The sequence below is a fragment of the Microplitis mediator genome, chromosome 1 (genome assembly GCF_029852145.1).
Source record: "Microplitis mediator isolate UGA2020A chromosome 1, iyMicMedi2.1, whole genome shotgun sequence".
Taxonomy (NCBI): Eukaryota; Metazoa; Arthropoda; class Insecta; order Hymenoptera; family Braconidae; genus Microplitis; species Microplitis mediator.
Window position 1 is genome coordinate 17,559,694 of NC_079969.1, and position 12,688 is coordinate 17,572,381.

General features: G+C 28.6%; 1 protein-coding gene across 1 annotated transcript in view; it reads left to right on the forward strand.

The window, feature by feature from the left end:
• LOC130676421 (probable WRKY transcription factor protein 1) overlaps positions 1–8,822 on the forward strand; it is a 47,538-nt gene extending 38,716 nt beyond the window's left edge. The window contains exon 2 of the mRNA XM_057482648.1: positions 100–8,822. Within this exon, the coding sequence (XP_057338631.1) occupies positions 100–1,389 (1,290 nt within the window). The 3' untranslated portion in view covers positions 1,390–8,822. The remainder of the gene's footprint in view (positions 1–99) is intronic.
• Positions 8,823–12,688: the final 3,866 nt, after the last annotated feature.

Here is a 12,688-nt window from a genome sequence, read left to right on the forward strand (position 1 = left end):
ATGAGTTTCTGACATTGAATTACTTAATTCCATTAAGCAGCACATATTGTTTATTACAGCGTGAATTATACTAACGGTAAAATTTATTTTATGTTACAGACTAAGAAAAATAACCCCAATCATATTAAAAGACCGATGAACGCGTTCATGGTATGGTCGCAAATCGAACGCAGAAAGATTTGTGAAGTACAGCCGGACATGCACAATGCCGAAATAAGTAAAAGACTCGGCAGACGTTGGAAGACTCTGGACGACGCTGAAAGAAGACCATTCATCGAGGAAGCCGAACGATTGAGACAACTCCACATGATGGAGTATCCAGATTACAAATATCGTCCGAGGAAAAAGGCAGCAAAGCCGCCGTCACCACCCAAATCTAAAGACGCTAAGAAATTAAAAAAGTCCTCCTCGTCCTCATCTGCGTCCTCAACATCATCATCTTCGCCACTGTCCTCACCAACGTCTTACGCCCCAGCCAGCCCGACGATAACGACTGCCACGACAACAATATCCACAAAATCACGCAATGACACAAACAACAACACCAATAGCCACCAAACATCTTTGAAGAGGCTTCAGGCTCAACCTACGACGAATCCCGTGTCTAGGCTAAAAATAAAATTAGCATTTGACAAGAGGCCTATCTCTATGGACTATACACCAGTGCCACCAAATGTTACCGCTAAAGTACCAAGCAGTCCATCCTGCGATACCCCGGATTCACCAGAATCCGCGAGCTTTTATGAAGACAACTACCATGATCATGTTTCACTTACCACAACTACCAATGTACCTGGTGCAACAAGAATGATTAACAACAACAACAACATCAACAACAATAATAACAACCATCACAACAATAACTTACAACCAAAAATAAAACAAGAAAACGACATGGATTTTGGCAATGAGTTTACGAACGAACGACTTAATCTTCACCACGAGTTCACACTAGGGAGGAGTAACAATTTTTCGTGTCCGTCCACTAACAACAACTCATTGCACTTCGACAATTACAACAGTGTTTTGATAAAGCAAGAACCGGTTGACAGGAGTACATCGGCGATGCTTCCCACTGGTGGTCTTTCCATGAATAACCATAGGAATAATCATCCGACAATTAAAATAGAAGAACCGGCGATTCCCACAGCAGCTGTTACGGATGGTAGCCTGGCTGATCTAGATTCACTTACGGATTTGCTTCAGATTCCACCATCAGAATACAGTTCCGCGCTTGATCTTGACATCGAATCGATAACAAGTGATTTAGAATCGTTTGAATCTGCGAGTTCAAACAGCGCGGAATCACCTTTCCCATTTACTTGCACACCAGATGTCGCGGACATGCTTTCGGGCATCGGCGTAAACAGTGAATGGCCCAATTTTTAATATAATGCAAAAAGAAAAGAAATATTTATTTAAATAAAAATATATATTAACAAACAAGAGTGATTCCTATAATGTTCCGATTGTTCATCACATTTATGGTCATATTTAATTCGGGTTTTGTTGTTTATATTGGAAAATAACTAAGGAATACCAACACGATGTGTTTTAAAGTTGGTTATATTTTTTATTTGATTAATGATCATGTTTTTTTTATTTATCCTTAACAATAAATAAAAAGCTAGTTCGCAACTTATGAGAATAAACTTCCACGAAACTCATTCGGGCGAGCGTTTTAAAATTGTTATTGCTACAAAATAACGCGTAAAGTCCAATTAACGCGCGTGTGTGTGTTTAGTCTTTCACTGCCGTCTGCCGTACAGAATGAATATTTTAGGCAAAAAAAAAAAAAAAAAAAAAAATTTACGGCTTAAAATGTCGAGTCACGTGACAAAGCGGAGATTAAAAACTTATTATAATAAACGAGTTATCAAACTGTTTATTTTTAAGTCCGAATCGGTCATCCTTGTATGATATATATATAACAACAATAATTGATATTTCATAAATATAAATATATAATTAATTGGTTTATTAAATAAGAGTTTTTGTATGTATTGTAGTATACTAGTTTATAAAAGAAAAATGAATTTTTTTACAAACTAAGAGAGAGAACTGTTCTAACGACTTGGCGAAAACAAAGTTTTATTAATTAATTTTATTGATATTAAATATATAAATATATATGTAATATAAATATTTAACAAACAATTTTATTTTACATTGCAATTATCTTGGACTTGTTTAGTAAATAAATAATTTTAATGATTATTGTACACAATAACAATTGTGCTTTGTTTAACTTTGTTTTTTGGCCGTGCGTTACGCGAGTTCTTTGTTGTGTATATCGTTAGAAACATTCATTAATATATTATTATTATTATTAATTATTCATACATATTTGCAAAAATAAGAAAAGCAATTTAATAATTTAAGTTTTTTCTACTAAAATTTTTATAAACCCTTATCGCGATGTCGCGATTTTATTTTGAGAGTCGCTTCAATGCGATGGCTCGGCATTAATCTTTTTTTAATTTATCTAAATTGTGAGTAATATTTAATCATGAGTGGTGTTACAGATGGTTGTAAAATTAAAATAATCGAGGTTATTTTAATTATATATATAAATATAATATTTTCATTATTATTATTTACTTCCCAGGCGGATCCGAATTACGGCTCATTCGTGTAAATTACGGTAATTATCGTAATTTACGGTGTTGAAAAAAATGCGGTATTTTACCGCAAATTGCGGTCTTTTACGGTAAAATACGGTATTTTGTTATTCATTACGTAAAGTAAAGTATTTTACGGCAAAATACGGTCTTCTGAAGTTAACTATGGTAAATTTGTGGTATTTTACCGCAAATTGCGGTATCTTACGGTAAAATACGGTATTCGTAAGTCACTTACAGTAAATTTGCGGTATTTCGTCGTAAAGTGAAGTATTTTACTGTATTACGGTAAAAATACCACAAATTGCCGTAAATTACCGGAAACTACGGTAATTTTTCCGTGATTCGGATCAGCTAGAGATTGTAGCAATGAGAAAAAAAAATTTTATTTCCACGCGAATTAGTCATCGACTGATTCAAAATATTTAATATTTGGTTTTCGTTTGTCTGTTTTTTATTAATATCAATATATATATGCATATAAACACATTATTATTATTATTACTATTACTATTATTATTATTATTATGATTATTATTATTATTATTATGATTATTATTATTATTATTATTATTATTATTATTGGCGTCTAAGTTTTTTATTTAACTTTTTACATCGAAGGAAAAGCGTCGAGATATTATCAAACTTTGATCTCATGTTCTTTACATTTACGTAATATTAATTAACACTTAATTTAAAAGAAAAAAAAAGCTATTAATAATAATAAACAACTACCCCAATGACTTGAACTTGTGATTTATAAGATTTCGCATTTGTAAAGATAAAAATAAAAGTAACGAAAAAAGTTTCAGTAATTTGAATAATTGCTGTAATTTTAATTATGAAATTTTTTTTTTTATTATAACGCTCTATTTTTTTTTTTCGTGGACTTTAAGAAAGAAAGAAACGATAAATGGATATAACAAAAATAAATAAGTAATAGTGTAAAGAAGAAAAAAAAATATATAAAAAAATGAAAATAGTGCCTATCACTCCGGTCTTGAAATGTAACTTTTGTACAAAATTAAATGCAGGGCCAAACTTAAGTGATTTTAGGATTGTATTTAAAGAAAAATAATTTTATTAATGGAGGATTAAAGCTTAACATCAATCTGATACTTGAACAATCATGTTATTATTTAAATAAAATTATCATTTTGGTTAAAAACACGGAGAAAAAATTATAGGACCAATTTGCAAAAGATACTATAAACATATGAGAGTAGTTCCCATACATTGTGCTAATGATCTCTGTACTTATGCCCCCATGCTTATTAGTATACTACATGAAAATGATTTTTATGTATATTACAGGAATAATTTCCATATAATATGGCAGCGGTAACCATATTTATGAAAATGATTCCCAAGATATATACGTATGAAAAAAATTTTTACGAAAATAATTGTATGGTCCAAACAATTTAGACGCTCAGAAAATGTAGTAATTTTTAGTTGAAGCATATACCCTAGTGGATCCAAACTACGGTAACTTACGATAATTACCGCAATTTGCGGTATCCAACAGAACTACCGTAAATTGCGGTAAAAATCCCGTAATTTACTGCAGACTGCGGTAAATTACCATATTTTTACTGTAAATTGCGGTAAATTACGGTAAGTATCGTAATTCAGATCCGCTAGGGTAATCAAAAGTATTAAATTTTTTTAATTTATGCGGTAAGTAAAAGCTGGTATCCGGAAAAAATACTCAGATATGATTATATACGATCACGTCTGAATACTAAGATCTGATCACATCCGAAAAATAGTCATATATGATCATACATGATCTTGCAGGACCATTTTTCGGATCTAATGTATAGTCATATATGATCATGTATAATCATAAATGAGGTCATGTATTAGCTTATATATGATCATAAATGAATAGATATGACCATATCTGAGCATTTTTTCCGGGTATTCTCTAATTGTTAATATAGTAGTTTATCTATCGAGTGCGATCGTGTTTAAGACGCGAGTTTGAAGATTGGTGCCCGAGCCGAAGGCGAGGGTACCAACACACGAGCGTCTTAGACTCGATTGTACTAGATAAATACATTAGTTTTTGTGACAGATATTTGAAATTTAGTACATTTAGTGCCTATAAATGGCAGGTTATAAATCTGCGTATATTTATTTGGTAAGATTATTTTGAGTATTTGTTGAAAATAAGAGAGAAGTCGATAAGTGGACGAATTAAAATGATGATATATTTTGTCACAAGATGGCTCGTTAAGTTACTTCGATATTTTTTGGTCGTTTGCTGTCGCACATGTAACTAAACAATATTTTTTAATCCGATGATGACGTCACTATTAGAACGATTAGGTATCTTTTTTACCAGCTGTATCTTATCTAATATTTTTAGCTGCCGGCTATAGGCGCTAAATGTCGTAGATTTCAAGTGTCTGTCACAAAAATGTTATTTTCGCTATGCAGCAATTTTCGGTCTTTTCTTTAGTGTGTAAACAATAACCATATGTGTGTATGGAGCTGTTCTTATTTGATACTAAAAATAATCTTGATGCTTATGGCAGCATTATGGACAATTTACGGTAACTTGAGGCTAAATTTTTTCTCCGTGTTATTTTAAATAATTTGGATAGAATAGATCGCAAGCAGAATATAAGTTAGTTGCGTTAGTATGGTAGAAAACTTGTGACTATACGACAAATACAGGCTGTGACTAACTCTGGAAACTAATAAAGAAAAAATTAACTAAATAATAATTATAATAATCTTAAACGATATCAATCACATTGATGGAGGTCGTGTTGATTTCAGAATGAAATAGTTTTAATTTAATTTATTTTTTTTTAATAAATTGACTGCGTTTAATTTATACTTAAAACTTTGTTTTAAATATTTCAAATATATGATATACTATAACATGAAAAATAATTGTCAGTGGTACCGTAAACGAAGTTGATTACGATCAAAGAATGGACACATATCAATTTAATTTCCGCGGTTTTTACAAAAATTATTTTAGTTCTTTTTTTTTATTTTCACTGTAGTTTGGTTCGCTTTTGGTCTTCGCTCAGTTGCTTACTAGAGTAAATAGTTATTGCGTTTAAGATTTTTTTTAAGTTTTTAATGGCCAATATTAGTTAGTAACAGTAATTATTTAATGGCCAAAGGTTTGTTTTTATTTATTAGTGTGTCGATGCTTAATATTAAACGTTAAATAAAAATTAACATTAATCGTAAAATGTTTTTTTTTTTTTACGTTTTTACACTTTAACGTATGTTAATCACGTGTTAGTGGTCAAGAATTTTAAATTGCTATCAAACGATAATTAATGAAAAGAAATAAAAGTCGCACCACAAGTGCCATAAGGGCGTATAAAATTTTTTTTAAAAACTATTTCGTCTTTTTAGTCTCGAAAATTCAAAAAATTGACAAAAACTAATTTTCGTGATTTTGAATTTTTTTATTTGCGTTTATCGCACTCGCGAATTATAAAGATCCCGGTAAAAAAATTTGTATTCATTAAATTTTTTTTTCTTACTTATTAATTAGAAAGTTATCGAACTGTAAAAAAAAAAAAGTATTTGCGCTCTTATAGACCCCAGGTACCAAAGGGATTTTTAAAAAAAGTTGAGTAAAAATTCGAATTAATGTAACAAATTTTAATATTTTGTAAAAAAAATTTATCGGTAAAAAAAATATTTTTTGTGTCCTTATGGATTTTCAACGGCTTTTTATTGGCTACTTCTAAAAATCTGTAACGCGTAAGAAGTAAATGACTGTAAAATGATTAGTAATTGAGGAAACAATTATTTGGATTTTGATATTGCAGTGGGGATTCGGGTGCCAAAAAAATTTTTTTATGTGATTTTAAAACAATTGGACATTTGATATTAATATTAGTATCAGTATTTGTAATTTGATATTTGGAAAATAATAAGAGTATTAAAGAGAAATATATAAATTGAAGGAGGTTAATTTTCTTTGGCTTATTTGTTCTCGGGAAAGCGGTTATTTGCGTAAAAAGTGATTAGCGAAACATAGTTATTCACAAAATTATATATATTCATGTATAAATACTTAGAATTTTAAAATAAAATCTAACATGACAAAAATTTTAAATGAAAACGAAAAAAATCACCAATTAAATAAAATAAATTTTTAAATTAAAATAAATGTTAACATATATTTGGAAGAACAAGAATTTATCGACTAATGACCTAAACTTCAAGGATTTGAAAAATTACTTTTATTTATTGAAAAACTGAATTCGAAATTAGTTAATTTTTTCAAAAAAGTTATATATTTATATTATATTAAATATAATACTCCCTAGACAATATTAACTCATTAAAAAAAAAAATTGGTATGTATTAAAAACTTTTCATTTTTCAAATTTAGTATAAATTTTAAATTGAAATAACAATAAACCATAAAATTTTATTTTTAACTTCTCGAAGTTTGAATTTTATGAAAAATAATCAAAAAGAATCTCGACTAATAATTAATAAATTTATTTTTTTTATACTTAAATCTTAACATACATTCTCAAGTTTAAAAATTATGCTCAATTACATAAGAATGTACCTAGTTAAAAAAACATATATACTTATAATTAATTAAAAAATCGAGATACTTTTTGATAATTGCTCACGTTACGATAACAATTATATAACAAACGGACTTGTTTAATAATAACAGTAATAAAGATATTAATATTATTAATAATAATAATAATAAATTAATATTTAAATAATAACAATATGAATAATAATTATGAAATTGATAATAATTATTTTGATGCGTTTGTCACGCTTGACTTTGTGTATTAAAAATGGCAATAGGCGGTAGATTTAAAATTTTAGTATGTATATATGTCCAATTAAATATATATATATATATAAAAAGAAAGTGTGAAAATTATTTTAAAAATCTACTTTTGGTATTAAAAAGATGTTGCTTGAATTTTTGAATTTTGAATATTAAAATACTTATTAATTATTATCATTATTAATTTTTAAAAGAGTGAGGTTTTATTTTCTTTCGGGTCTGATAACGCAAATATTAACTTATTATCTTTGTATTCTATTTTAAATTATAATCATCTATTTCCGGGAAAAACAAACTATATATGATCTATATGGCCGTGGGTATTCATATATGACTATATATGACCATATGCACTCATATATGACCATATGCATTCATATATGACTGTATATGACCATATGCACTCATATGACCATATGCATTCATATATAGTCATATATGAATGCATATGACCATACATGACTATAAGCACTCATATATGATTATATGTGACCATATGCACTCATATAAGACCATATGAATTCATATATAGTCATATATGCACTCATATATGACCATATGCACTCATATATTACTATATATGACCATATGCACTAACATATGACTATATGTGACCATTTGCACTCATATATGACTATATGCATTCATATATGACTATATATGACCATATGCACTAATATGTGACCATATGTACTCATATTCGACTATATATGGCCATGTATAGTCATATGCGGCCATGTATTGCCAATTTCCATGTATGACCATAAATAGTAACATATGATCATATATGATTCATTTTTCCCGGGTTATTAATTAAAAAAAAAAAACAAGTTAATCGTAAAATTATTATAGTGAAAAAGTTTAAGGCATCACATGCTTCTTCACTTTTCGCACTTATTTTCGATACGTCTTTAAAAAAAAATAAGAAAAGAAAAATAAAATTAATAAAAATGTTTCACGTCAAGGTTTTTTGCGTGGATTAATTTTAAAACTCGCAGTTGTTACATGACAAAATATAAATAAATAAATACATAAATTAATTAATTAAAGACTCATTGAACTAGTCCAGTTTAAATTGCAATTGCCAAGCAATATATATAAATATATATATCAATAAAATTGTTTGAATTGTTCGAACAACGACACACTAGTAAGACATAATTTTGAATGAAAACTATCAAAATTTAAATTGGGTATTTTATAAAAATGAATAAATAGATACTCGTTGCAATAAATTGTCTTGATTCGTTTACGAGCAGTTGAAACAATGCTAATAAGTTAATTAACTAAGGAATACACCAAAGTGCAATATAATTAATAATTACTGCGAGATTACAGTTATAATTATTCGGAGAACACCTTGACGAGATTCATTAAATAAAAAAAAATAAAATTTATATATATTAAACAAAAAGTATATCCACTATTTTGGCAAAGGTGTGTCTATTTTGTGCGCAGATTAATATTTGCACGTGAAAAACAAAATGTGTATTTAAACAGATTTTTTTACCATCGTCGAAGCTTATAATTAAAAAAAAATTAACGCAACAAAATGTAGCAATATTTTTACACAAAGAAAATTTGCAATGACTATTATGTACAGTCATTTATTTATCTTATCTTATCATTTTATGAAATGTACTCTTTTTTTCGTTTGTATTTTTGAAATATAATTTCATGCTTCTTTCATCATATATATGTATTTTTTTTTTTTTTTTTATGTACTATTGATTATTTGTTTTTGATCTTGTTTCTTTCTGTCTTAATTTCCTGAAGTCGTAGAATGGTTTAAAAAATTTTTTTCTTTAATATAAAAGAATATAAATACAATATGAGAGAGAGAGAGAGAGAGAGAGAGAGAGTGAGTGCAAAGTAAGAAATAATTATGGAGAAGTTTACGTTATTATTCATGAGCATGTACTCGTACAAGCTGGAATATGTCAGATTTTATCATTAAACGTAATAAAGGATATTCATTAAAAAAAAAGTAATAAAATATTTATAATAATAACCAAAATAATACAGAACAGTGTCTAAGTTATGAATTCTAGTTTATAAAGTTATATAAACTATTAATAATAACTAAAAGAAGTTGTAATGACTAACTTTGAAGGAGAAAAAAATATGATGAAAAATACAAAAAAAAAAAAAAAAACCACTGTACATTTGTATTTAGTCCTCTTGTTTATAATACTTATTATCTTGTTATTAAGTACCCGATTTATATCATTTTTTATCAAAATAATAAAAAAATAATTTAAAAATAAACCGATTACATTTTCTTTATTTTTAATATGCATTCTTTACCTCTAGATATTAATTTATAGTAATAAAATAGATAAGTTATTTTTTTTTCAAAATTTCACCGCATTTGTGACTGAAGTAAGTATATATTTTTCAGTATTTACGCATTCACATAATTATGATCAGTTAAAAAAGATAAGCAAGTATAAATTAAAATATTTTATCAAAATACACACCCTCGTAAACGCTTAGATTATAATAAATATATTATTCATTTACTTGCATACTAATAATTGTTTATGAAAGATAAACAAGTGTTGACACAAAATGCACACCCCTTGCAAAATACTCACATGATAAAAAAAGTATTACAGTAAAATCTCTCTCTGTATTTGATTCGTCCTTTCGTCTGCACTACAGCAACACTATTGTCTCTTATGCGCAGTGTGCAAAAACAGTTTCTATGATATTATCTGTATATAACCTCAATTACTAAATAGAATATTGTATTGTGCAATAAAAAAGGTCAAATAATTCAGAAAATTGTAAAGTAAGTTTAAATATTATATATCTTTAAAGTAAGTGATTAAAATTTATTAGATTAATAGAACTTAATGTTTGTATTCATAGCCCAAGAACATTCAAATCTATCTGCCACTCAGTTTTTTTTGATTGACCGAATGAAAAGTCTTAGAGGAAGACAGGATTGTCAAATATAGAGAGAGAATTTGGTCCAATACAGAGAGCGGTCAAATATAGCGAGATTCTACTTTAGTAGACTCACTTCCTCCGAGCTTTTGGTTCATCGGCTTCTGGAAAAAAAATCTGTCTATCGGTTGACCCTGCGGGCCAGCCTTAAATCTTCCCGCTGTTTTCGAGCTCCTTGAGCTCGAAAACTTTGTCGTAAATATATTCTCAAGCTCTTCGAGCTCGAAAATACTTTTGTATGCCGTTCTTTTCGAAAAAAATTGTTTTTTACCATTTTTTCTCCAACGATATCTCTCAAACGAATCAACCGATTAAGACGGTTTAGGTGGCAATTGACGCGTTTTATCAAGTTCTAAAGCTGATCGAATTTTGAATTCGATTTATCGAGTCGTTTTTGAGATATTTCAAAAAAAATAAAAAAATTTTTTTTTTTTAATTCTTTCGACAACGGTTTCTCTTAAACGAATGAACCGATTTTGATGGTTGAGGTGGCATTCGACGCGGCTTATAAAGCTCTAGAGCCCAGTCCATTTTGGAATCAATCCATCGAGCACATTAAAAGTTATCCGAAAAAAACACTTTTGAAAAAAATTTTTTTTTTTGAATATCTCTGAACGAGCCCTACTGATCAAGCTTAATTTTCCTACAGCTTCAAGATATTGACAAGCCGCGCCGAATGACACCTTAAAGTTCAAGATCGGTTCATCCGTTCAAAAGATACAGGTATTTACATACGTACGTACGTACATGCATACATACATACACTCGGACATCATCTTGAAATTAGTCAGAATAGCTTCCTAGGACCTCAAAACGTCGACATCTGATGCAAATTTGATTTTCGTAAATCGGACGGAAACCAATAACTTCCCGAATTTTTGAAAATTTACAATTTGCTTAGCGGGAAGTTAAAAAGCGACATTTTAATCTGTAAGTCTAAATGCATCGAGTGAACTAGAATCGTTTGCAAGTATTGAAAATTAAGTTTTTCCGGCAGACTTCTGAAAAAAAAGTTATTAATTGCATAATTTTTTTTATTTTTCCGTTACAAAAAAATAGAAATACTCGAAATTTTTAGATGATTCTAGTTCACTCCGTGCGCCTACATCGCTGAGTCTACCCAATAAATTTCAAGTGAATCGGTGAAACCATTCTCGAGATATAATAGAGGAAAGCTTGACAAACACAGTTTTGAGAAAAACACGTTTGAAGTTTCAGTTTCTTTTTAGAAGTCTGTCAAAGTGGATTGCTCTATTCTTGCTTCAATTCTGGTTTTTTTTTACTCGTCACAATAGGCCTCCTACTAGTTGACTCATCAGTGCTCCGAATATCTGCTTCTTCTGACTGCTTCTAACTGTCTTTATAACGACTCTGAATTTTTAAAAATCAACTACCAGCACATTCTACACATGTTAAGGAATCAATTTATGCAAAAAATAAATAATCGATTTTTTGAACCCATCACACGGGGGAACCCCCTTAAGATCTAATGGAATTTAATTGATGAACGTAGATCTAATTTAAAAACATTTTAGTCTGCATTTATCTCAATATGTTTATGTAAAATTACTCAGAGATGAAAATCTCTATAAGAATTTATAGATTTAAAATTATAGAAGTTTTCAAAATCTCATTAGGATCAAAATTCGAAATTATTAGTTCGATAATTTGTTTGCTTTACGTTTACATTAGGGTGATCCAAAAAATGACAAATTTTTTTTTTTTTTTTGGAAACAGGTTCATAAGTTTTACTTAGATAATAGAAGACGCCTGTGAAAATTAGAGCTCTTAATATTAACATTAAGAGATTCCTCATCGCACTTTTCTGTTTTCCATAAGAGTAACATGGAAAAGATTTTTTTTACGTCTTCTGATTTTTATAAGGTTCTAACGATGCATCATGGGAATAATTGGAAGAAATTGTTTGTAGGTAATTGAATGCTTTACAAAAAAAGTATCTTATCATTTTTTGATAAATCTATTTGTTCAAAAGTTATTTGAGGTTGAAGTCGAATTAATATTGAATTTTGAGATCTTTTTACTTTTCCGGCGAAACTATCAGACCTATTACAAAATATCATAGGACTTTTTTTGTAGACAATTTTATTCCCTAGAAGTTATTTCTAATAAAGTTTTTTCGAATTTTGCATTGTTTTCTAGTTATTTTCATTTTAATGTCAAGCTCATAAAAAAAATTGGCTTCTGATCGATTTCAAGTCGATTTTAAGTTTCCGAGAAAAAAATAAAATTTGTCATTTTTTGGATCACCCTAGTCTACATAAATGTAATATGTTAACTACGTAATTGA